This window comes from Solanum verrucosum, unplaced genomic scaffold (genome assembly GCF_900185275.1).
Source record: "Solanum verrucosum unplaced genomic scaffold, falcon-dt-bn FXZP01000194.1, whole genome shotgun sequence".
NCBI classification, from domain to species: Eukaryota; Viridiplantae; Streptophyta; class Magnoliopsida; order Solanales; family Solanaceae; genus Solanum; species Solanum verrucosum.
Genome location: NW_026020416.1, coordinates 1,382,663 through 1,410,224, shown reverse-complemented (window position 1 = coordinate 1,410,224; position 27,562 = coordinate 1,382,663). Strand labels below are relative to the sequence as shown.

Genomic DNA, 27,562 nt, shown 5'->3' with positions numbered 1-27,562 from the left:
GTGTGAGTTACCTCCTAATTTCTTAGCAAGAGAGGGAATGTTTTCATTAGCCTCTGTTGTTGGAAGGCTTTTTAACTGTGGTCTGTGGACATGGCCACACAATAAAATAAGGCTTAGTTATGCTAAAGAAAGTGGAAGTAGATTTGCTAGCTCAACACCCTAAGAGAATCAGGATGTTATAAAGGATGAAGTTAGAAGAGACATAAAATCAAGTGGATTACAATTCAATATGACTATCTTTCCAAATATTGTAGCCATTACAAAATCACAAATGAATAGGTATGTAGAGCCTTACATCCTGAATTGAAGAAACAGTTTACGGAAAGTATAAGTTGGAACAACAACTAAACAAACAAGAGTTCCAAGCAGTGGAAAGGTGCAGAGAAGACGGAATGGATGAAGAGGAGAAGCAAATACATGAAGAATAAGAGGAGCAGAGAATTAAAATTGATCAATGGAAGCATACAGGAAACAACAAAGAAGACAGGCACTAGGTAATGATCCTATGGATGTATTATCTAACAAATTAACAACCAAGCATCTGCTTAGTGGAATATTAGTTTTTTTTTTTTAAAAAAAAAATGCACATTCAAACTAAAATCAGTTGCACAAGTACTTCACCATAAGCAATAATCTAAAATAAGTTAAAAGTACATTTATCGCCCTTACACTATCAGTGTATACAGCTGAAATTCAAAAGCAATAACCCAAACAAGGCATACATTGACCAACTTGAATACATGTGGCATAAAAACAACTTATGAATGACTTTCTCCAAAGTTACCACACATTCATTTACTGACCAATGTGATTCATTATCTGATGATGGCAGGTCTATTTGTTGCCCGTTTAGTTCTAGGTTTATTACCTTGCCCTGGCATCTCAGTCGTCAATGCATACATCTTCACAGCAAATAATTCATCAGGAAATTCCTTTTGATCCTAACAAAGAGAATGTCTACTGTTAAAGCAAAGAAGAATTGCACCCTTCAGGGAGTATTAGAAGCTTACACATTTCAAAGTACAATTTAGCTAATACTATTATTGTATCTAGATGAGGATACTCAAGAGAAAAAAGTTATAGTGATCCGATCATGCTCTGAAATCATCTGAAGAAGTTTATCATCTTGTAACGAAGTTAAAACGTCATGCACTACTAAGTGCCAAGTAACAAAAATCACAGCGACCACGGAAAGTGGTATACATATGCCCATGTTTCTCTATTATGATGCACAATTGCACATGAATAGGGAAGTAGTTCTCTGTTTGTAACCTCAAATACGGTAGAAAGAGGGACAAAATGGCAGTGAAACAAAATGATGTGCAATAATCATTAGAAGGAACATTCTGTTCCTGAAAGTTACAACACATAAGCTTTCCTTTTTCTTTTCTTATTTTCCTTTTTCTCAAGACTTTCCTATGGCACATATGTTAGAAGTAAAGGTTTCATCTGTACCTTCATCTTGTAGATGTGTAGTCCACATTGCTTGAACAGCTCCTTAAAATATGAATCTGATCTTGTGATGCTCTTATCTTCTTTGTCCAACACAAATCCTTGAAAAAAGTATATACTTCATTTAACTTGCATAACATTACAGCTCAATCGTTATATGTACATTGTATTGCAATGGAATAGCGGAGTCAAGAACTTACTCAGCTCCAACCAGAAAATCATCATATCAAGAAAAAAATCATACTCAACACGATAAACAAATGGAAACTGTTTGATGCCACGTGAAAAAATCAATGTGGACCATGATATGACAGAAAACATGGATAAACAGAAGTAGGTGAAACTAATTTCCATATAACACAAATTAGAGAACTCAAAGAGATGCTACCTGTTCTTGCAATGTTCTCTTTTAGAACAAAAAATCCACCAGGTTTCAAGCCAACCTAGAAAAAGAATTAGAATAAACACACGATGTTTAACTGCTTTATTGGAGAAACAATTGTTTAATAGAGAACAAGTGAACATATCAGGTATTCTCTAAAAACTGAATTTCAGAAAATCCATGTCCTACACACGTGTCAATTATAGACAAAACCAAAATAGAAAATAGATAAAGATATCAGGTGTGTTTGGTATGAAGGAAAATGTTTTCCTAGAAAATATTTTATTGGAAAACAAGTGGATTTCTTACTTATTTTCTAGTGGTCGGTTAGTAACAAAATATCCCAAGGGGATTTATATGTAAGCTAGCAAAATGTTATGACGGTTGGATGGGGTGCAGAGTGAGGGCTCGGGGGTTGAGGTGTCAAGAGATGGGGGTTGGGGATGTTGTATGGATGGGAAGGAGACAATGAACTTGAAAGTTACTTATAAAACTTGTTTCACTACTTCCATTAAGGAAGTCATTTCCCTCATTTTTAAAAAGCTTGTTTCCCTATGGAAAATATTTTTACCAACCCAATATGGAAATATTGAAAATAATTTTTCCTCCATACTAAACACACCCAAAGATAAAGAAAAATACGAAGTAAAACTCTTTCGCATTACACTTTGTTTTTTCCGATAGGGTAACTCTTTTGCATTACACATTTTGGTCGTTATAAAGGATGAGTATCAATTTGTGAGATAAGATTCTTTAAGATGATGTTCAACCAAGCTAGTGGATAAACTTATGGGCGTTAGAATTGGAATAAACACAAGCTGTTTAACTGCTTTATTGGAGAAATAGAAAAGGCACAAGTTATTTACAAGAAAACAAGTGAACATGTCAGGTATTTTTTTCAAAACAGAAGTGAAATCCATGTCTCACATGTAGATGATAATAATAGAAAAGTGCACACGCAAAGGGTAGCGGCTGCGAGTTTTCCTTGTCATAAAAAAAAGATAAAATAGACAAAGGCAACCAAAAAAGAAAATAGATGAGAAAAAGTAGGAACAAAAATAACAAGTAAAACTCTTTTGGTTGTTGCGGCAGTTCGACAATAGGTATCTCGCAGATGGCTGTCACTAGTGCCTTTCTTAATGGTGAGTTATCCGAGACGGTGTATATGAAGCCTCCTCCTTGCTTCTCCACTTATCCATCCATGGTATGCAAACTGCGGAAGGCCATTTATGGCTTGAAGCAAGCTCCACGCGCTTGGTTCTCCAAGTTGAAGTTTGTTCTTCTGCAAGGTGGCTATCAACAGAGTCACAATGATTATTCTCTGTTTATCTCTCCCTCACCACGAGGGACGATTTTTGTGCTAATCTATGTCGATGATCTCTTGATTATTGAGGATGATATTGAAGGTATTTTGTAGCTTAAAGGTAAGTTACAATCTTTATTTCAAATGAAGGATTTGGGGCACACATCTTACTTTCTTGGTCTAGAAATCTCTCGCAATGCTAGTGGCTACTTTCTCTACCAACGGAAGTATACCAAAGAAATCTTCGACATGGCTCACTTCACTAATGTGATCACTATTGATACACCCATGGAACATAACAGTCATTATTCTAAGACTGATGGGGAACCTCTCTCGAATTCGACCCTTTATCGACGTCTTGTTGCGAGCTTGGTCTACTTAAGTGTCACTTGACCTGACACTACTCATGTTGTTCATATTCTTAGTCAGTTTGTGTCTGACCGTCGACGCCTTCAGCTTATGGTTGTTCATCGGTTTCTCTGTTATCTTCGATCGACTGCAACGATGGGCCTGCATTACTGTCGTGATTCACCTACTCTCTTGTGCGCCTTCTCGAATGCTTATTATGGTGGGTGCCTCAACACTTGTTCAACCATCGAGTATTGTTTGTTTCTTGGCAACTCCTTGCTATCTTGGAAGTCTAAGAAACAAGCATCAGTATCCAAATCATCGACTAAAGCAGAATACCGTGCCATGTCAACTACATGGAGTGAAGTGGTCCGGTTGTGTCGTTTGTTGGCTGATTTTGGCATGCACTTTTCCTCACACCCATGTATTGTGACGATGAAAGTGATGTAAAGATTGCCTCCAATCCTGTTTTTCATGAACGAACCAAGCACATCGAGATTAATCGTCACTCTGTTCGGGAAAAATTTGATGACAGTCATATTTCTCTTCCTTGGTGTTTCTTCTAGAGATCAACTGGCAGATTTTTTCAGCAAGTCTCAAACGAAGAAACGACATGAATTCTTTATTGGCAAACTGCTAGTTGACGACCATCAGTTTGAGGGGGATGTTAATAACCATCCGTTACAATTTCTACCTACCATATATATTTTGATTATATAATATTCGTATAGATTATTATTTTTAATTGTATTTACCATGTATAGTATTTTACCATGTATAGTTTTCTTGTAACCTTATAAGGAGATGATCTCCTTCATTCTAAAGGCATAGAAATCAAGATTTTTCTCTTGCTCATACAGACAATCAAGATTGTTTAATCTGGTCATATAAAGCATCATGAAGACCCAATAAGGAGATAGCCAATAGCTCCCCACCCTGATTTCTAGACAAGGCATCAGCAACCTTATTATCAGTACTCTTCTTGTATGTAATGAAAAAGTCAAAACCCATAAGCTTGGTAATTCCAGCCACTTGGAAAACAGCGTGTATGATTTGGTCAAGCAGATGTTTCAAGGTTTTTTGATCAGTTCTCATAACAAAATGTCTACCCAACAAGTATGAGACCATTTTGTCACAGCAAATATTAATGCTAGTAGCTCTAGGTCATAGACACACATAACTTTAGGTCTGCACATAAATTGATGTCTGGGAGCTTGGGAGCTAAGGACTTATTGATATAAGCAATAGGATGCCCTTGATGCATCAGGACAACACCAATACCCATTCCACTTGCTTCTGTTTCAATGATAAATGGCTTATCATAATCTGGCATACCCAAGACTCACGCAGTCACCAATGCCTCCTTGAGTTTGAGAAAAGCTGCAGTAGCTTCTTCATTCCAGCCAAAATTATCCTTCTTGAGTAATTCATGTAATGGCTTGCAGATGACCCAATGCATTTGATAAACCTCCTATAATACCCTACTAAACCAAGGAAACCTCTCAATTATGTAATGGTTGCAAGCACAACCCTCACGGACTTAGAGTCTCACTAAAGCTCCATGCGGCACTTGTCAACTTACTCACTAATCTTTCAAGATCTTGTAAGCTCAAGTAAGCCTTTTGAAACTAAGATCACTACGAGAATGAAAAGAAAGACTTAGAAAGCTTTTACCCTTCGGGGTGGCCCAATGGTTTGGGCTTGGGACTTCCATGTTGGAGGTCTCAAGCTCGAAACCCCTTGCTAGCGAAAGCAAGGGGTTTTGCCTTCTGGGTCGAGCTCGTCGCACCGGGCTTGCCTAGTGCGGGTTACCTCTCCTATGTGGTTTGTGAGCTATTGCATAGGAGCGGGGGTTTTACCCTGTGCGCACCCAAAGGATAGCGGTTGCGGGTTTCCCTTGTCATAAAAAAAAGACTTAGAAAGCTTTGAAAGAATGCGTTGTATTACTTGTGGAATGCTTACACTTTGTTGGATGAGTTTGCAAATGGGAGGCCCTCTATTTATACTACCTCCTAAGGGCCTAAATGTAAATAATATTTACATTACAAGTCCCTATATATTTACCCTTTGGTCCACATTCTAGAATTCTCTACAAGTTCTAGGGAATTCTAAAGCCTTTTTGAAAGTATCTAGGGAGTTCTAGAGTTCTCTACTAACCTCTCCACAACTCTAGATTCTTCCTCCCTTATTCCGGTGCAAAATTCGACTGGCAAAGTGGCGGGAAATGACACTGTCCACCACCTAATGATGCGACGACCGCGGCACATTGTTGTTGTAAAAACTCCTAGATTTGGTCCTTAAATTGCCACAAATCTTCATATCTCTCCCATGTGGCCTTCTCCGGAGCTTGTCCCTTCCAATGTACAAGGAACATGGCAGTGGCTTACTGGCCTCACTTTCGTTTTGCTTGATAGTCTATGATAGACTCAATCTCTCGGCCATGCGAGGCAGTGACAGTTATGGGCGCCCGTCTTGACTGGTTCCAGTTGGTATCATCCTTGTCCTCATGGTATGGCTTGAGGACGCTTGCATGAAAGACCGGATGGATCTTGAAGTGTGGAGGTAACTCCACCTTGTAAGAGATCTTGCCTACCTTGGCAATGATCTTAAACGGCCCCTCATATTTTCGCACTAAGTTCTGATGTACGCCCCTTAGTGCTTTAAATTGTCTTGGGTTGAACTTCACCAAGACCATGTTTCCTACTTCATAGACTGTGGGACGACGCTTGCGGTCGGCAAACTTTTTCATCTTCTTCGCTGCCTTGTCCAAGTAGGACTTGGCAGTGTCGAGTTGCTCCTCCCATCCCTTGGCAAGATGGTAGGCTCCCAAACTCTTCCCTTGAAAAGCGGCTAGTAGGGAATGTGGAGTTTGGGGGGGTTGGCCAGTCGCTAACTCGAATGGTGTGCACCCTGTGGACTCACTCTGTTGCAAAATATAAGAGAACTGTGCCAAATCTTTTTGGTGCGCACTAACATAGTGCCTAAGGTAGCACTCCAATAGGGCGTTAACCCGCTCCGTTTGGCCGTCTGTCTACGAGTGGAGAAGTGCAACTCTATGCCAAGTATGTCTAACAATTCTCTCCAAAAGTTCTTAATGAAACGGGGGTCTCGATCACACTGATATTATACCTCGGCAGCCCCTAATACTTCACAACGTTCTTGAAGAACAATCGAGCAGCCTCCTTTGAGGTGCAACTGGCTGTGGCGGGCATGAAGATAGCATATTTCGAGAATCTATCCACCACGACCATGATTGTTCCATACCCGTCGAACTTTGGTAAGGAAGTGAAGAAGTCCATGGTTACACTTTCCCATGGGCATTCGGCCACGGGTAGTGGTTCCAGCAGCCCTCTCGGTTGACTTTGCTCCACCTTGTCTTGTTGGCACACAAGACAAAGTCTGCACATAGCACTCGATGTCGTCCCGCATGCGTGGCTAGTAATAAATCAGCGCCCTTGTACGTCGCTACCCCGAATGCCCAGCCCACGGCGTGTCGTGGCTCTCCTTAATGATTTGCCACCTGATAGGCCCAAACTTGGGTTCATAGACCCTCCGAACGAAAGTGAGTAAAAGGTTATCTTCCACCCAAAAGCGCCTTGTCTTGCCTTGGGCGGCCAACTCCATAAGCTTCTTGGCCTCCGAATCATGTTGCATGTCACCCTTGATAGCATCCTGGATGTTACAATGAGCGGTGGTGATGGCAACAAGCTCAACCTCTCTACTTAGTGCGTCAGCCACAACATTGCCCCTTCCCGGCTTGTACTCCAAAACGTAGTCGAACTCGGCTAGAAAGTCCTACCACCTAGCTTGCTTCGGGGTGATCTTTTGTGACTGGAAGTAGATAGTGGCCACATTGTCGGTCTTGGCCACGAACTTGAAGCCTAGTAAGTAGTGTCTCCACGTGCGTAGGCAATGTACGATGGTCGTCATCTCTTTCTCATGCACCGTGTAGCGCTATTCGGTCTCATTCAATTTGCGGCTCTCAAATGCTATTGGGTGTCTATCTTGCATTAAGACTCCCCCAATGGCGAAGTCCAAGGCATCCGTATGTACCTCAAAGGTCTTTGAGAAGTCGGGAAGCGTCAAGACTGGCTCTTCTGTCACTGCGGCCTTGAGACTTTCAAATGCTTTTTGGCACTCCTCGCTCCAAACCCACGGCTTATTCTTCTTCAACAACTCGATCCGCAGACTGGCCTTAGCGGAGTAGCCACTTATGAACCTACGATAATAGTTCGGAAGTCCAAAGAATGATCTTAGTTTGGTCACCTTTATGGACACCTCCCACTTCTTGATCCCCCGAATCTTTGCCTCGTCCATCCGAAGTTCGCCTTGGCTGATTATATGCCCCAAGAAGTGTACCTCGTGCAGGGTGAACTCACATTTCTCCCGCTTGATATAGAGTTGGTTCTCCCTTAAAACTTGAAAAACCTTCTTCCATTGCTCCTCCAAGGTGTTACTATAGATGACTGTCATCCAAGTATATTACCACGAACTGATCCAAGTAAGAATGAAAGATCTTATTCATCAACGTGCAAAAGGTGGCGGGTGTGTTGGTTAAGCCGAAGGGCATCACCAACCACTCGTAGGCTCCGTATCTCGTCACGCACGCTATATTTGGCTCATCCCCTTCCACAATACGAACTTGGTAGTAACCCTTCTGGAGATCCACCTTGGTGAAATACTTGGCCTGTCCAAGTCTATCAACCAAATCGACAATGAACAAGATATGGTACTTATTCTTAATTGTTACCTTGTTAAGCACCTGGTAGTCGATGCATAGTCGCAGTGACCCATCCTTCTTCTTTTGAAATAGAACCGACGCACCATAAGGTGCTTTGGACGGGCGATTGTGACCGGCCTCAAGGAGCTCCTTCCTTAGCTCCTCTAACTCGGGTGGAGCCATGGGATAGGGTGCATGTGGCTTGGCTCCAACTTGATCTACCTCGCGCTTAGGAGGTAGAGTCTTTGGCTAATTGTCCGACATCACATCCTTGTTCTGTTCAAGGACCTTCCTTATGACTGGTGGCAAAGGCTCCTTAGCACCATTGTCTTCTCCCAAGCTTGCAATGGTGGCTATGAACGTCGGCTCTCCTCTTTTAAGGCCCTTCACAATCTGCATGGCCGACAATTGAGCATTTCCTTCCTTCTTTGGCACCTTGACTAGAGGTACCATCCATGAACCTTCCCGCTCCATGACCATGAGTCGTTGGAGGTAGGGATCGATCATCGTATGACACCTTTGGAATAACTCTTGTCCAAGAATCATATCAAACATGTCTAAAGGAGCGACGATGAAGTTAGTCTTACCTTGCCACTTCCCCAACGTGATGCTTACTCCAATCCTTGGGCAACTCCACACACGGGAGTTGGTGGTGCATTGACCATCTTGAGGAGGGTGTTGCTCGGATTATAACTTAGCCCCATCCTTGTTGTCGTTGTCATGATGTTGGCTTCTACCCCGGAGACTACCATGGCACAAGTTGGTCGTCCATTGATGTAGATGTCTACATGCTATAATTAATTGTAATGATTATTATTGTAATAAATTCATGTATGCTTTGTATCTTTTAATTTTCTATAAATTAACCAAGCTCTTGTGCCTGCTTTAACTTGCCGGAGGCCGTTAACATAAGTCGCTTTCTTGAGCTTGCATATCAAGTTAGGATCCCTCGGAGAAGAGAAGCCTGGAATTGTCAACTTCACTTTAAGGAGCATGTGTTCTGCTTCTGATTTATTATTCAAGCCCCATAGACCTTGTCACTATTTTGCACAACTGCGCATGTTTCATAAGCTGATTGAAACTTGCAAAATATTCATATCATACCGGATCATGGACATATTATTGGCCAATAGCTACTTATTACAATCAAGCCCTACTAAAACTTCATTTTAGAAGATCACTTCACCTTTGCTCTCTTGAAGAATGCAATGAAGTCATCATCTGCAAGATGCCCAATGCACCACTGAACCCAAATAACGTCAAATCTTTCAGCATCAGGAGTAAATTCCTTGAAAAAAGAAAAAAGAAGAAAAGGGAAAACAATGAGTAAACAACAACCTAAAAGTGAAGAGAAAAAAAAAATTAACAAACATTATGGCAATCTTTCCAATTCAAAAATGTGGAAACAAAGTGCATCCACAAATGAGCCGGTTAAACACAGTAGACAGACCTTTAAAACACCCAAAGTTAAGCAGGTGACAGAACTATGAACTGTGATAAGTAAGCTAATATTTCAGTTTAAGTTTCAAATCTATATACATGTGTGTGTGTGTATTTAGTTACCATGAAAAATGTTGCAAACCAATGCTGGTTTGAATCAGATCGTTCGAATATAAGAGAAAGTAACATAATCAAAGGTAGGTATGTTGAACCAGCGAGATTCGCTTTTAAGCTCAATGATCAGTCATGAGTTTCTAATGCCTTATGATGACACGCTATGAATAAAAATAACTGGATTTTGAGATATGTATGGAAAGGCTTAAAGGAATTTCTCTTAAAAAATACTATTCCGCAGGAAATGGTTTCTCAGAGAACAAGACAAAAGAAGAGTTAAAAAAGGAAAGTATCTATTTCCATTATTAACACCGCAAAGTGGGGAATCATTTTTGTTCTCAGCAATAGTAACAAGTCAGCAGACTATTGTCTCCGTTTACTCCTTCCAGAAATCATAGTATCAAATATTAAGAGATAACTACTGCAATAAGGACTTCATTACTTGAAATGCCATGTTCCAGAGAAACAAATTGAGCATATCTCCTACCACAAATTGTTCTTTCTTTCACCTGATTTCAATAGTAATAATGAGGAGAAACAAAAAGCTGAATTATTAAAGAAAATTGTTCACCTGCTGCCTACACAACCCTTGGAAAAAGAAGAAAAAAATTTAATATAGAAAGCAGCATGTTTCCAATTTGACGACTCAAGAGAAGTGGAAAAAATAAATTAGAAGTAGATAGAGATAAATCCTGTTTACCACACAACATGGAGGTGGGCATGGGATCGTGATTATATGGTCCACAATGGCTGAGTTTTGCAGGAACTTTTAAGCAAGATAAGGCTCTACGTCGTGAATAGGGGTGCATATGGTTTCACTTTGAGCTATTTTCTAGAGGTGTCAAAGTTCGGGAGAAAAACGCTATGGAGACGGTATATTCTTTTCAAGCCACTGGCAATTTTGAAAAGAGTGTAAATGCTCCTTACGTAACAATCATATCAAGGAAGGATGAGTTAAAAGCATTAGGAATTTTGAATCTATGAGTCAAGAAGCATTTACATGAGTGTTGCACTATCTTCTAAGGTACTCTCTATCAGATGTAAGAAAACATTGGATGTCAACCTCCCCGAATGCATTCGTTGAAAAAAGACAAATTGTAAATGTTGCAATAGTTGTAAATGCACCAGTAGACTACTGGATTTAAAAGAAGGTGTACCGGCTCAAGCCCAGGATATTTTCCGTTCTGGCTCAACCTTTGAGGTTTCACGATTTTGTCTTCTTAGGTGTAGTCTGAATCTGAAATATGCTCAATAGTTGAATCATGAACTTGCTATGGTCTATAATTTTCCTCTCGCGTTCTGATGTGGGATTTGCCTAAAAAGGGCTCCTGAATCCCCTTCAAGTTCAACTGATAGAGATTTGTGCATTATTACCCTCTTCCCCTCACGGACTCAGCATCCTCGCTAAGTTTATTCCCCACCACTATACTAGGGGATGTATCAGCTCTAATACTACTTATAAAAACCCTAGTCCAACTGCCAAGGTATCACCACTCTTCCCAACTTTTGGAGCCACACAATTTTGTCCCTCGAACTTCAACCTAAAAGGTGCCTCTACAGAATCCTAAACTCACTCTTATATGGCCTCTAACTTTTTTTCTCCTATTCTAATGTAGGATTTTCCTAAGGCAAGCTTCACCGAGTACACCCTTTCAAATTCCACTACCAGCCGTTACAAAGGAACACAGCAAATTAAGGAGTTTTGAGCTTAATACAGAAAAGGTACAATTTGGAAAAAGTCAATTAACTTTTGTTAGTGAACAAATTTTTTTGATTTTTTCCGTGTCTTTTTTTTACTTTAGGAGGGGTTTATCAGTGTGGCTAAAGCAAGGGCATCCAATTTTTCCTATGTTGGTTATCCAAGTAATGGAAAGACTGACTAAGATAAAAGATAGGAAACTATCAAGGGCTACCTGATGGAACTCAAACTAGAGCAAGGAATCTGAAGTGTACAGTCCAGTTAATGTTACAGATGACACAATAATGTTCTTAAATATAGAGATGGCTCTAGTACAACATTTGTTGAAGAAAGTAAACAATGATTCCAAACAGAATCAGGATTGAATATTAACCTAAACAAGAGTGAGGTTTTCACATTGAAAGAGAGGCAAGCATTGCACAGATATCAGGAACTCAATCATAAGGTTGGATTGCTTCTCGAGGCTTTGCTGGGTCCACTATTAGGATCATTTTGTAAACATTGTATTTGGATTCAGGATTGAATATTAACCTAAACAAGAGTGAGGTTTTCACATTGAAAGAGACACAAGCATTGCAAAGATAAAAGGAACTCAATCATAAGGTTGGATTGCTTCTTGAGGCTTTCCTGGGTCCACTATTAGGATCATTTTGTAAACACTGTATTTGGAATCCCATAATAGAGAGAGTAGAGGAATGATCAGATCATTTTCTTTTTTTATGACCGTGGTGTCTGGGCCAGCTTTCGCGCACCTCGACTAATTCCACAGGATACCTGCCACCTCCCACCAACAACAAGTACCAGGTAACTCTATCCACCAAGGCTATGACAGATGGAAAGCACCTAGTGTTTTCCTGTCCCTGAGTTTTGAACCTGAAACCTCAGGGGTCATTTTTAATCAAGGTGGAGACTATGAACAAGTTTAATAAAGATTCCAAGAGAGGTATTAATGATGTTACTCTAAATGTGATGTTCTCAGTATAATCAGGCCAAAGTTTAATGATGATTTTTCATTGGCTATCTCCATATGCAATAGCTGAAGTTTTTGTGCACCAGTGAGTAAGCTCACCATGTTTAGATTTGGTCACCTCTTTCCACAATCCAATGTCTTCAATTCCATATCTCCACAACCCTTTCATTGTCATGCTTATATTGTGAGCTGCAAAATCTTTGATACCGAGAACCCCTTGGGAATTTGGTTGTCACTTTTGCCCATTTAGCCAAATGGAACTTATGATCCTAGTTGTTGTCTTCCCATAGAAAATTTCCTTCTAATTTTGTCAAGCTCTTTCTGTTGGAATAGGGAAAAGGACATGTGATAAGTAGGGATGCTGTCCATTACATTGTTAATCAATGTTACTCTTCCTCCGAAAGAAAGATATCGAATTTCCCATGCTGCTAGACTTTTTTCAAACTTCTCAATTAATTACGATCAGATCTCACTAGCCTTGAATTTTGCACCTAAAGGCATCCCAAGATATGTTGTTGCAAAGGAGTCCATGTTACAACACATGATTCCTGCTAGTTCTGCCAGATTGTGCACTGAATTTACTGGATAGATAGTGCTTTGAAATATTTGTATTTGGTTTTTGTTGATATTACTGAAAGTTACCATTTTCAAACAAAAAAAAGACGTGAAATTCTTTTTATATGGCTACAACATGCCCCCTCATGTGGAGATCAGATTCTTAATGAGATACGCACATAGAAAATTTTTTGTTGAGGGATAGCCGGTGAGCTTGAACCTAGGACCCTCTACCTAATCTAAAATCTTAATATGTTAAGAGGAGAAGACACTTTTATTTATGAATTTCATGTCTACAACACATACTTGTGTTTAATTCATCTTTATTTTAAAAATTACTCATTTCTGAGTGAGAAGGATTTTATTTAATAATATTTCAATTTTGTTTAATACTCCTATATTTTGAATTGTGTTATTTGAGCCAAGGGTCTTTCGGAAATAGCCTCCCTGTCTTCACAAGGTAGGGGTAAGGTATGCGTACACGCCACCCTCCCCAAATCCCACTTGTGGCATTACTGGGTATGTTGTTGTACTCCTGTATTTTGGCACTTCATTATCACCAAGTTATGACTTTTTTTGAAACAGATCATCCACATTGTACTTGGTAAGAATTGACTTGACATATCTACCTGACTGCTATGAAATTTAAGATAGTACCTGAAGTGGGACACAATAAAAGTTGGCAGCTTTGTGCAACTCTGACACCATTAAATTTTCAGGAGCCAAATTTACCCGAGCAGATTCCAGAAAATGTGATACAGGCTCTAGGAGGTCGACCTGATAAAAAAAACAAACATTTCAGTTTTTGTCAAAGGACTATTAAAAGAGGTAAATCAGAGGAATAATAGTGTTTCTTATGCAGGTGAAGTTGTTTACCATGTTTTTGGAAAAACCACAGCCATCTAGATGAGATGCCAGCAAAAAATTATGATGCAAAACAGTGGGCAGAATATACATGTTGCTTACATATGCCATGTGACTGCTTTATTGGGTGTGTGTGGAAGAGAGCCCCTGTACTCAAGAAAGGACTACATGCTAGGAATCTAAATATCACGGAATAGCATCTTTGCGACCAGGGACAAAGCAATCAAGTGTGAAGAGGCTATAGAAGAAAACATAATTCAAAACTTACTTATTGCAAATGCACACTGCATCGGATAGTAGCTATAGCATTTACCAAATTATTTTTCCAACAAAACAAATAGGGAAGAAGGATGCCTACATCGAGAAACCCAGTTTCTGATAAGTCCCCCGATGTAAAGCAAGTGTGCAAATCCTTGATATATTTGAATACAATTTGCAGTCTGGTTCCTAAATGTATTATTTCATGATAAACAAAATAACAAAAAGGAATTAGGTTACAAATAGAAGAATCTCAACATGATGATTACTTTTTTCCTTACGTCTGACTCTTACTTCCACCCCTCCTGATACAACTCAATAGATCTGAGGTGTGCTCTGGCATGGTCCAACTACATCCTGTAATATTGAGAATAGGTTCCACAATTGGGTGGTGAAGCTGCAATATAAGAAGAAGTGTTTGTCTCCCTTGTAGTGTTTCTCAAAAAACATCTGGGGACTAACCGTCTCCCTTTCTTCTGCAAGACTTCCTGAGTTAAACATGCTCTCTTAATCACTTGTCAAGTGAAGCATTCTATCTTGGGAGGGATGATACTTTTCCAGAAATAATTTCACTGGTAAGAAGTTCCCCCTCCAGCCAACTGCATACCTCTCTTATATGCACTGCTTACTGAGAAGTTCCCATCCTTGTTGTGCTTCCACAAGACCTTATCTGCATCTGATGTGGCAATGTTGTTTCCTTCTAACTTCCCCAGTAGAGAGACTACTCTATCAACCTCCCAATCACTTAGCATTCTTCTAAAGGAGGTGTCCCAACCCTGAACTGACAACAATCACTTACTCTACTCTTAGTGTCGGTAAAGACTTGGAAAAGATCTGGAAATTGTACCTTAAGAGGACCTTGATCAATCCATCCATCATGCCAAAACTGTCTGTGAGTTGTGACCATTACCTATCTTATGGATAAGATAGGCTACGATCAATGGCCAAAGATTTTTGATGGTCCTCCGTAGCCCCACCCCAGAGGGTTCAAATAGAGTGTTGGAGCACCAATGACTGAGCTCACCAAACTTTGTCACAATTACATCTTCCATAATGCCCTTTCTTCTTTTGTATAGATCAATAGCCACTTCACAAATAAGATCTCATTTTGCAATTTGAGATTTCTGACTCCCAAACATCCTTTGTCTTTGTTGAGCAATACAATTTTCCAATTCACAAGACAATATCCCTTACCTTCTTTATTTCCTTGCCATAGAAAATCTCTTCTAAGCTTGTCTAGCCTTTCCACAACTTTGGTTGGTATTGGAAAGAGGGACATCACATAAGTGGGCAATGCATCTACAACAGAGTTAATAAGAATCAACCTACTTCCAAGAGACAAGTACTGAGCCTTCCATCTGGATAACTTCTTCTCTGTTCTCTCCAAAATGTCATCCTAAATTGCTAAAGATTTGTGTGTACTACCCAAGAGCATACCCAAGTAAGTTGTGGGTAAATTTTGTATTCTCCAACCCAGAATGTTGGCCATATCTTGAATCTGGTAAACTTCATTTACTGGGAGGAATACACTGTTTTTCCCCATTAAACTTCAACCCAGCTACAGCTTCAAATAACACAAGGATCACTCCAATGTAGCTAATCAGTTTAGCAACTGGCTCACAGAAAATAATGGTGTAATCTGCATACAACAGACGACTAATTTCCATCTCCTCACCTACACTACCTCCAATTCTGAAGTCACTGATCCATTTGTTTTGAGCTGCTATTCTCATCATGCTGTCAAAACCTTCCATGGCAAGAATAAAGAGGAAAGGAGAAATGGAATCCCCCTGTCTTGAGCCCCTTTCTGAAGCAAAAAAGCCCACAGGTTCTCCATTCACAAGCACAGAGAATCTGATTGTTTGATACAGAATTCTATCCACTTCACCATTTGCTCCCGAACCCCATTTGCCTAATTCCCACTCTTCATTCTAAAATCAATACATTCACTGCTATTAGTGCTGCCTTCATTATTTGCCTCCCATTAATAAATGTCATTTGGTGCCTGTTGATCAGTTTATCAATCACTTTCTTAACTCTCTTGGCCAATAATCTAAAATTAATCTTGCATACACCCCCAACCAGACTAATTGGCCTGAAGTTTTTTAACTATGAGGCAGTGTTCTTAATGGCGCTCGCCATTCGCCAAAGGCGCTATGGCGAGGCGAGGCGAGTATGTCACGCCATTTCTCAGTGAGGCGAGGCGAGCATGTCACGCCATTTCTCAACGAGGTGCGGCGAGATCAATTAGGCAACGTGAGGCGACGTAATGGCGACCTAAATAGCGGCGCCTTTTTGTTTTAAAATTTTAAAAAGGTCTTGACTTGTAATATTAGTCAAAATTAGGGTTTTTTTTCATATTTCCATACTTGGGGTCAGTCGCGACTCGTGTTTCTTCTCCTCAACCTTGCAATCTCTTCTTCTCCTTCAGTCGACTCGCGCGAATTGAAAGGTATGGCCTCTTTTCTTTCTTCTTCTCTTCTTTTCTTCGTTTCCTCTCTTCAGTCCTCTTCTTCTCTTACTTTCTTCTTTTCTTCTGTTCAATTTCTTGTGAAGTGAATCTGAAATTCTGAAATCTGAAGTTCTGAACTGCCTTCTCAAAAAAAAAAAAGATTTTGAGATACTACTGTTTGCTGCCTTCACTGCTCTGTTTTTTTCCTCTGTTTTCTTTGTTCACTGTAAAATGCTGCTGAATGATACTGCTTTCACTGTGCTGTCTATTATTTTTAAAAAAATTAATTAATTCTTCTATAGTAATTAATATAGTATCTGTTGTATTGTACAATAGTGAATTCAATGGCATCGGATGCTAGCAAAAAGAGGGACATTGGATGGAATTATGGTACTCAAGGATTAACAAAAGATTCGGTTAATTGTAACTTTTGTGGGAGTACTTTTAATGGTGAAATTACTCGACACAAGCAACATTTAGTGGGTGGTTACAAAAATGTAAAACAATGTTCAGCTTGTCCGTCGGCGATTAGAGAAGAAGTAAGGGTTTATATGCAAAATAAAATCCCTAATAATCCGAAATTTCAAGTGAGGCAGCCAGAAGAATATGTTGATATTGATGATGTTGATGATATGGATGAATATGCTGAAATGATGAGTCCCTCCAAAACTCCAAAGATATCTTCTAGTGGAGGTGCATCATCCACCGCGCGGAATGTGACGAAAAGCCCTATGAATCTCTATTATCCACAAAAAAAATCAACACTAAAAGGAGGCTTTGACAAAGGAGGAGGAATTGATGAAACCAAGAAAATTCTAAGAGAGCGTGCGGTAAGTGCTTTTGCAATATGGATGTACGATGCGGGACTCCCTTTTAATTGTGTCAATTACAAATCATTTGATAAGTTTATTGAGACAATAGGACAACATGGCCCCGGAATGAAGCCTCCTACATTCCGTGAAGTTAGAGTTACTCACCTAAAAAAAGAGGTGGAGAAAGTGGAAAAAATTGTTGATGAGCATAAAGTGCAATGGACAAAGTTTGGATGTTCCATTATAATGGACAAATGGACGACACGAAATGGTAAAATGATCATCAATATTTTGGTGAATTCTCCAATCGGTAGTGTATTTCTTGGTTCTATTGATGCTAGCAATGGATCTACTGATTCCACTAAAATGTACAAGTTGTTTGAAAGCACTATTGAAAGAATTGGACCGGGAAATGTTGGACAAATTGTCACCGATAATGCTAGTGAGAATGTTAAAGCGGGAAGCATGATGATGGTTGCGTACCCACGCATTTATTGGACTCCATGTGCCGCTCATTGCATCAACTTGATGTTTGGTGACATATTCAAGGTTAAGCCATATGCTTCCGGTAATATCACTCTCCTATCCTCTAACTTTCTTTATAGTCATTATTTAATACTCATTAGCTACTAATTACTATAATCTTACTTTAACAGTTTTTAAGAAGGGCCATCAGAATCCATTCTTACATTAGTCAAAGGCCATTGTTGTAAAACTTGATGAGAAAATTCACCAAGGAAAGAAATTTGGTGGAACCGGCCAAGACAAGATTTGCAACGGCCTTCTTGACTTGAGAGCTATGTACATACAAAGAAAAAACTTGAGAACTTTAGTCCTCTCAACCGAATGGACTTCAAGTAAATTTGCAAAGGAAACTTTGGGGAAAGAAGTTGCCAATCTTATTATTTCTGCCCACTTTTGGGATGATGTTGTTCGAGCACTTACAGTTTGTGGCCCTTTGACAGAAGTGCTTCGTTTGGTGGATGGGGAGAAAAAACCACCAATGGGCTATATTTATGAAGCAATGGATAGAGCCAAAGAAACTATTACACGGGGTTTTCGTGGAGTTAAGAAGCAATATGAGAAAGTGTTTGAAATTATTGATGCAAGGTGGTCAGACCAACTCCATCGGCCTTTGCATGTTGTAGGCCATGTTTTGAACCCAGGATTGTATTAAGCTCAAGAAGAGGGAACTTTACTACAGAGTCTGTGGAATGAGTATTATGCATGTGTTGAGAAGATGATCCCCGATACAGCAATACAAGATTTACTAGTCACTGAGCTTCCTAGGTACAGAATGGTGGATGGACTATTTGGTTGTGGTCCGGCTAAAAGAGCTAGAGACACAATGCCATCGGGTAAGTGAGTTGATTTAGCTCTTAAATTATTTGACTTATTTATACTCATTAACCTTTAAATTTATTTTATTATAGTTGAATGGTGGTCACTATTTGGTAGTGAAACACCAAACTTGCAAAAATTTGCCATGAAAGTATTAAGCCTAACTTGTATCTCATCCGGATGTGAGCGAAATTGGAGTGTGTTTGAACACGTAAGTAAAAAATTATATCCTAATTTCCATATTATATTATTATCAATATTTATTAGTTAATATCTATAACTTATGCGCAGATTCATTCCAAAAATAGGAATAGGCTTGCACTATCGCGTCTTAATGATCTAGTGTACATTAAGTACAATAGAACATTGAAACGTCGTTATGATGCTCGTGATCTCACTGACCCAATTCGCTTGGATAACATTGATGATTCAAATGAATAGTTGGATGCCCCGAAGATCAAGAAGATGAACTAATATATGAGGATGATGATCTTACATGGGGTAGTGTTGCTACGGCAATTGGAGTTGATGAGAGTATCTATCATCTTAGGGGACTTTCTTCAAGATCAAGAGAACTTGACAAGGGAAAAGGAGTAGAAACTACATCTACAAGTTCAACTTCAAGTAGGACTCGGACACTAATTGATGAAGACTACGAGGAGGAAGAAGATGAGGAGCAATATAATGATGTAGAGGATGTTGATCTTCAAGAGTTGGATAGTTTTGAAGAAGAATAGACTTTAGAGTTCTAGTATTGTCTTTTGAATTATTGGGTCTTTAAAGTTCTAGACTTTTAGTATCTACTTTTAGTTTTTGAATTGAAATATTTGCTAATATATGTTATTGCTATTGAGATTTTGGATATTTATATATGCAATTAAATATTTTTAATTTTTGGTATTAATTGGCGCCTCGTTTCAAAAAGGCGAGCGCCTCGTCGCGTGGCGAGGCAGGCCCTTGTCGCCTTTTGTCGCCTCTCGCCGTCCAAAACACTACTCTGAGGCTCCAGGTTTTTGGGATCAAGCAATGAATATTGCATTGAAACACTTGACCTGATTCGAATGAAAATATTGAATGGTGTTGGTGACATCTTCCTTCAATAGACTCCAAAAAGTCTGTTATAACACCATTGGGAAGCCATCTGGACCAGATGCTTTATCCACAGCACACATAGTCAAGCATTCCACTATTTCTTTCTCCTCAAAAGCTCTCTGTAACCAAGCATGTTCCACATCAGTGATCCTTGCAGCCTCGTGTACTATAAAATCAGGTCTCCAGCTTCCTGTCTCCTTACATAGATCTTTATACTAGTTTTGCACAGCCTCTTTAATATTCTCTGGGTCTTGGATAATAGTGTCATTCACATTCACTTTAAGTTGCTCCATGGAATTGAATCTCTATTTGAAGATGCAATTTCTATGGGAAAATTGTGTTCTTATCCCCATGTTTTAACCATTGAACCCTAGACCTTTGCTTCCAAGCAATTTCGTCCTCTTTTGTTACCTCTTCAAACTCCAATGTCAAGTTTGCCTTTTGCACTAATTCATCATCTGTGAGTGGCCTCTGTTCTCGGACAGTTTCCTGATAGGATATTTGATTAAGGATATCGTCTTTTTTCTGTTTCCAATTCCCCCTGTTATATTTGCTCCACTCCTTTATCGTAGCCTTGAGCATTTTAAACTTCTTAGCAAGAACATAACCAGGTCTGCCTTTCACCCTGAAAGATTCCCACAATTCTTTTACTTTGTCCTTAAATCCATCCACTTCAAGCCACCAGGTCTCAAATTTGAAGTAGGTCTTTTTCCAATCCCAATTCCCACAGGTCAACAGAATGGGATTATGATCTGATGCTAGTCTAATAAGACTGATTTGCTTTATCTAAGAAAACACATCTCCCCACACAGTGGGGTGAAGAAATCTATCTATTCTGGATGCACACTCAAGATCTTCCCCTCTTTTCCAAGTAAAAGATCCTCCAAATAAAAGGAGGATCCACCAACTCCGATTCTTCAATTATTTGATACATCAGTTGTCTTAGTTCAAATTTTACAACGTTTAAGTTGAACTTAAGGTATTTTTCATATCAACCAACTTATCCAATTCATTTAGTAGCGACTGATGGATGAATCATGAATATTTCTCCCCATTACCGTAGATACCAAATGAATTAATCATCAAAGAACCTCACTTAAAGGATGATGGTAAGGAATTCTTGAGGTGAACCGCAGAGTCCGCCTACCGTACTTCTAGTGTTCTGCTTAATCAGGAATTCATTAATTTATATTCCCGAATATAATTTCTGTGAAAAATCTACCATTTATCAGCCAAAGACAACCCAGACCATAGGATGGTGTTATTGTTTTCAGCCTAGATAGTTTTTAGAAGGTTAATCCACGCTGGGTGAATACTTAGAAAGTTTACCGAATTCATTTAAACCACAGTTTAACATAACATCTCTCAAGAAAATCAAAATGTTAGATTATCTTCTTCGACAGTAAAACACAATATACTTACACAAAAAGATAGTATATACCTCATTGAAATATCGTATAAGAAGATTTTTAGTAATCCTTCCAATTCCAGATCCACAATCTGCACGAATTGAAGCAAACTGCCCACACATTATAAACCAATAAACTTGAAAAATATGATATACAATTGTTATCAATTTTGCAATTAGAAGCAAACAAAGAGTTCTCATAGGCACTAAAATCAGCAAATAAGTCCTCAGTAATGCTCAAGTTCTTTTTTAAACTGTGTACTGAGGTGTAGATAGGCTGCAGAAGTTAGTTTATGAGTTTTCTTAAGAAACCTTGATAGCAGAGTAAAGTTTGTCTAATGCTCGCCTCCATTTCAATTTATATGGCAAATTTTGATCAGGCATGGAGTTTTTAGTAATAAGAGAGACTTTTGGCACCTAGTGTAGTACCCTTAGAACTTGTGATCTTCAATATGTCATGACATTTCTATGGCTACAAGAGCATATCATTAAGGCAAAAAAGAAAAGTTTGAAGCTAAAGTTTTTCTAAATACTGAGAGATATTATTCTTTTTGAAATAGAACAAAAAGGAAAGATTTTCACATAAAACTAAGCAGATGGTGTAAGAAATTTGTCCAAACATTCTAACTCAGAGACAACTTCACTTGGCCGGTTGGCCCTTTAGCTATGGTTTAGAGATAGCAATGGCAGAATGAGAAGTTTGAAGCTAAAGATTTTCCAAATTTAGAAAGGTGTTATTCTTTTCTAAGAGACTAAATAAAAGGGAAAATATTTCACATAAAATGAAACAGAGGGCGTAACAAGTTTGTCGAAACAAATTTAAATCAAAGAGACTACTTCATCTCTGCCCTTTAGTAATGGTGTAGAGATAGCAATGGTATAAAGTTCTAGTCTTGAGTGCTTTAGGGTGGAGAAATTTCTTCCATGAAAAAAAAATTCTGATGTAAATATTTCAAACGACATTATTTTCTTAGTCAACATAAGAAGCATAACTTTGAGGTGATATTAGATGTGATTGTGGTTCTTTTTTTTATAAGGAATGGTTTATTAAGAATGTACCAAGATGGTACTAAAAAGATACAAACAACCTGCAGGGGATGGCCATGCAGTCAGTTACATCCTGCTTCCTAGCAAGTTAAGAAAATTCAGATATCTAGGGTCATCATTCCAAGAGAATGAAATGATAGATGGAGATGTTACATATAGAATCAAAACCGGATGGTTGAAAATGAGAAATGCTACTACATATAGAATCAAAATTGGATGGTTGAAAAGGAGAAATGCTACTACATATAGAATAAAAATCGGATGGTTGAAAAGGAGAAATGCTACTAGAGTGTGTATGATGCAAAGATGCCTACCAAAGTTAACGGCAAATTTACGAAAGACCAGCAAAGTTATATGGGAGTGATTATTGGGTTCCGAGTCCAGCACATCCATAAGATGAGTGTCGCATACGTGGGATACTTAGATGATTGCGCGACCATAGAAATTTAGACAAAATAAAAAATGAACATATAAGCCAAAAGGTGTGAGTAGCACAAATTGAGGATAAAATGATAGAATGTCTACTTAAAATGGTTTGGTTATGCCTTGCGTCAACCTTCAGATAAACCAGCCCGTAGAGTGAAGATGTAAAAAGACAACGGGGTAGACCTAAAATCACATGAAAGGAAGTTGTCTCGAAAGACCTACAATCTTCGAATCAGCACAAACATAGCAAAAGATAAGGCACAATGGGAAAATTTTGTATAGGCAATACCAATTAGTCGGAAATTCATTTTCATGACCAGGAAATCTATCGGGTGCCAACCCTTATAGTTCAACTGCAACCTTTTGAAATTTGAGATAATGGCCCCTTCCCTCTGGCTTTCTTTACTTAAATACCAGGATTCATTTGCACGGCACAGAACCTCAGTCTTTGGTTTTTTAAGAGTCTTTTATCCCTATTAGAAATTCTTATGCCAGTAGAAAATATTTTATTTTTATTTTGCATATTGTTGATTTGAGTCTTTGAGATGAATTTAAGTGGAGTAGATGGGCAGTGAGGATTCATACAGCCCAAGGCACTTTTTGGGATAGAAACATACTAGTTGTTATTGTTGAAATTATTTTCTGAATCATTTTTCAATGTTTTAGATATAAGCGTACCTAATTTGTGGCCATTGTACAAGGTGTGTGAAGGGGATGAGAATAATGTCTTAATGATATTTCTAGATATTAATTGTTGACAACAACATCCAAATGTTTATTGAAACAAGTAAAATTGAATATGAGTTGGAATATTTATAGTTGAAAGTAACTTTTATGACAAGGTAACTAAACATTGAAAAACATATTTTTTTGATAAGCAAGAAATTCCTAAGAACCATTTGTACAGTTTGAAAGTCGGCGAATAATCGACTCGGCCCTTTACCCTTTTCCACTTAATACTGTGCTTTATGTGTAGCAAGGTTTGAGGCCCATATTGTGCGCAACACTGAAAAACACTCTCGTTGTAAAATATACTTTACTAGGGAACATTTCCTGTTGTGCCAAACAGAGTAGAAGGCCGACTTATTTGGGGAGTTTTTGCCAAGAAATACACTTAATCTTACGATGAAATACTGAGTTCTCATTAGTTTTCCACTGAGATTAAGAGATAAAAGAGAATGGAAGGAGTACCGAGAGCTACGAGATGGCGGCCTCTTCCAGCATCAGGGAACCTTTCAGCCAAAATGGTGTTGAGAAAATCCTCACTTGCCTTTATATCAGGCGTATTCACATGCCCATATCCACCCAGCACTCCATCCACTGTGGCTTCCACGCCCTTCACATACCAACAAATCAAAATCAAAAAGAGAATGCAACAAGGAGTAGCTTATATGAATTCTCACTAAATAAAGGGTCTCTTACTTGCCAGTAATTGATGCCTTTGTTGTACCACTGGAACTTCTTCTGGGGATCACCATCCCCTACTTCTTCTCTCCACATCTCCTCCGCGTTTTTAAACGTACGGCCGTCGGAGTCTAATCCGCCGGTTTCCATTTGTGTCAGTGGCCGAGAAGGAAACGCTCTCCTTGCTCCTGATTTCGGCGCTACAATATTACAAAAGCTTGGTCGGCTACTGAGAAGAATAGGGGCTTTTGATGTGCCCATATTCAAATCTACTCTCTTAACATATTCCTATTTTAGTTTTCATAGTCACACAGACGTTAAATTGACGGATTGGATTGAAATAAAAAAATATTGAAATGTGATGGATTAAAATGGAAAAATTAGCTAATTAGTCAAAAGATTTAACATAATTATTATAAACACTAGGTAAATTACCTACTTCGCATGGGATTGAACTATTTTATTAAGCTTACATATGATCATTCGGTAATATTCATATTTTCGATACATACACTACATTGTCAAGAACATTTTATCTTAAGACAAAGTGTTCCTCCGAAATCTTAAAGTGCTATATTTTTAATTTTTGTTTTTGTTATACAAAAATTATGAGTCATAGAGAGATTTTAAGTATAAGAAAGAAGTCTAAGAAAATTTCCATAGAAATAGTTGGTCAAAAGTAATGAAATTTGCTAAATTACAAAAAGTTATAAGGAACAACATCAAAGAAGAGACTAAAAAGCCTTGAACAACAACACTCACAAGTAAAGTGGAACATCACGTCCATACAAGTTTGGATTATCACCCTTGATTTGGAGTCGTGCGGAGCAGCTTGGAGTTCGAATACTAGGATGAGATCTTGGCGTTCGGAGTTACTAGTCTCCATCTGTTTTGGCTAGACTTCGTATATATATATATATATTGACATCCATTTTTGACCGACCTATAATCCATCTCTAGATTGCTATTCGATAAATATATTTCAAAACCTACTTTTTTCAGTTATATGCTTGAAATTACGTTATAAATTTTATATATACTTTAGTATTCATATTTTACAAAAATATTATTATTATATTTATCAATTGCTAAATTTGAAATAATTATTTTGTTTATCAAAGCTTTACGTATCTTTTTCAGGTGGATAATATATTAAGTGTATTTATTTATGTAAGAATTTACTATTATTCATTTATTTAAATATGTGTATTATATCTTATTAATTAAATAACAATCAATTTAATCTTCCTCCAAATTATTTAAATCATAACCTATTCTTTTCAATTTATTTCAATTCTAGCATTCTTTATTTAATTTTTTAGCCAAATCCTATACAAGAATTTGTCAATTTTAATTTATTTTGTTCCAATTTTAATTCCAAATTAATCACAACCTTCTCAATCCAGCGAATGATTAAATCCTACTATTTTCCCTTTTCTATTACCCTAACAACTAAGCCCTTATCTTAATACACGTTCCTTCTTCCCAAAAGAAAACCATCGCTTCTTCTCCTTGTCTCTTCCTCTCTTACGCCGCCGCTCCGCTTTCATAGGCTCCGACAAAGCTCCACAGGCGGAACCCCCCCATGAACTGCCATCTCCGGCGAGAAACAAGTGTCGCTTTACCCTCTCCGTCCCCTTCTGTTCCATTATCTCTCACATTCCCTCCACTTCTTCACCCCATCTCTAGCGAAGACCACTAGTCGCCCCTTTCTCTTGCCTCTCTCCCCTTCCGGTCTCCTCTGCCTCCCTCTTCTTGCTCTCCGGTCATCTTCATTGACAAAAGAGACCAACAACAAAGCTCTTTTCCACCAGTAATTACGGCACCATAATGAGTGTAACTAGATCGATCGGAAGATTCACGAATCCATTTTGTTTAAGACAGATCGTTTTTAGGAATGTCCTAGGTATGTTCCTCTAACCTAAGTGCCACCTCTTCCCTCCAATTCTCTGCTTTTGATTCGTTAAGTTTGAGATTCATTGATTTATCTTGTTCATTACTATTTAAGTTTTTAGGCTTTTTGTGTTGAAACTTTGATTCTTGAGAATTTGTATAATTGGTGTTCATCTATGACCAATCTGCTATTTCTCGGTTTTGGCTCCATTCAAATGATGTTCTAATAATCCATTAGATGTGTTGTTATTGATTTGTTCCCTTTGAAATTCGAGTTGATATAGTGATTTGCTTTTGTTGATTCTCAAATGCTTAGAAATATTGTTAGTATTTGGTTATTTTAGGTAACTTTGATATGTAATTGATATTATCGTGCTCCACTCTTCCATTTAGTTCCATCGCATTGGTTGATTTAGAATATTTCCGTAATTTAAGTTAATTGTGGTAAGGTTGTCACTTTTAAAAGAATGATTATGTTAAGAACTTAATATTTGGGTACTCTTTGGTCCCTTTAATAAGCTTAAGTCTTTCCTTTTGACAGTAACAACATGTTTGGACAACTATTGATGTTATGTCTTCCTTATTAAATTTTAGTTTCGTACATATATGATTTTGGTAAATTTTAATATGCTTTCTTTTCCTTAATTATGATTTACTGCTTTCTATTCATAAGCATGAGATTTACTCGTGCTATTCTTGGTAAAATATGGCAGGATTAATTGATTTATTTGGGCGAATTTCTTAACCTATTTATAGTAACACTGATCTAATTTTTGGCTTGAACTGATTTTGCTCATCTTAATAGGATAAATTTTTCTTTGATTGATTTTTTCCAGATTTCTCTCATTATGTCTATGATTGACTATAGTCTTTTATATATAAGCATGGCCTACTGCTCTTCTTTGGAGACTTTTTTACACTCTAGACATGAGAACACATTTTTACTTTCTCATTTGAGCATACTCTCAAAAGCACTAAAGATTCTGGCGTATTACTGAAAGAAGTTTCTTCATTTTGGCTACTACACGAGGTTTGGCTTCGAGTTTTCATACAAGTTTTGCGTTGCTTAGTAACTTATCTACGTATCCAGTTAGTAATTCTTACTAGAATAAGTTTAACACTTGCATATAGTATAGTATTACTTTAAGGTTTCTTGCACAAATTTATATTAACTTTAAAGGAAGCGTCCAAGTGAGTTTTCTTTTACTTTTGCCTAGTATTAGATATGTTTCACCTTTTCATATCGTTTGATTGATATGTGAAGTCTCTGTTTTGAAAATTTAGATTATTAATTGTTATTTTATTTGACTACATGAATATAACTGTCTGCAATATTATTATAGTTTAATATGAAGTTTAAAGACATATTTAAGAGAACCTGTGGATGGGGCTTACCAGATGGAGTCAACTTTGCTTAAATTTTTATTCGTTTGTATTACTTGTTACTTTTGACCTATAAAAATAATGTAACGAAACTCTACTCTCTGTATATATTAAATATTTGGGGACTATCTAAGGGGGAGGGGAACTAACGTGCTACTTGTGTTTATCTTCTATCGTAATTAATGTGTGGCATTAGTAC

General features: G+C 38.1%; 1 protein-coding gene across 1 annotated transcript; it reads right to left on the bottom strand.

Moving 5' to 3' along the window:
• Positions 1 to 495: 495 nt before the first annotated feature.
• Positions 496 to 24,362, bottom strand: LOC125840895 (alpha N-terminal protein methyltransferase 1). The gene is made up of 8 exons (XM_049519871.1): positions 24,106 to 24,362; positions 23,875 to 24,019; positions 21,244 to 21,302; positions 13,641 to 13,760; positions 9,392 to 9,493; positions 1,841 to 1,895; positions 1,456 to 1,553; positions 496 to 941 (listed from the first exon to the last, which is right to left on the bottom strand). Exons 1-8 carry the CDS (start codon positions 24,346 to 24,348, stop codon positions 816 to 818), a joined length of 948 nt encoding a protein of 315 aa, XP_049375828.1. The 5' UTR covers positions 24,349 to 24,362; the 3' UTR covers positions 496 to 815.
• Positions 24,363 to 27,562: the final 3,200 nt, after the last annotated feature.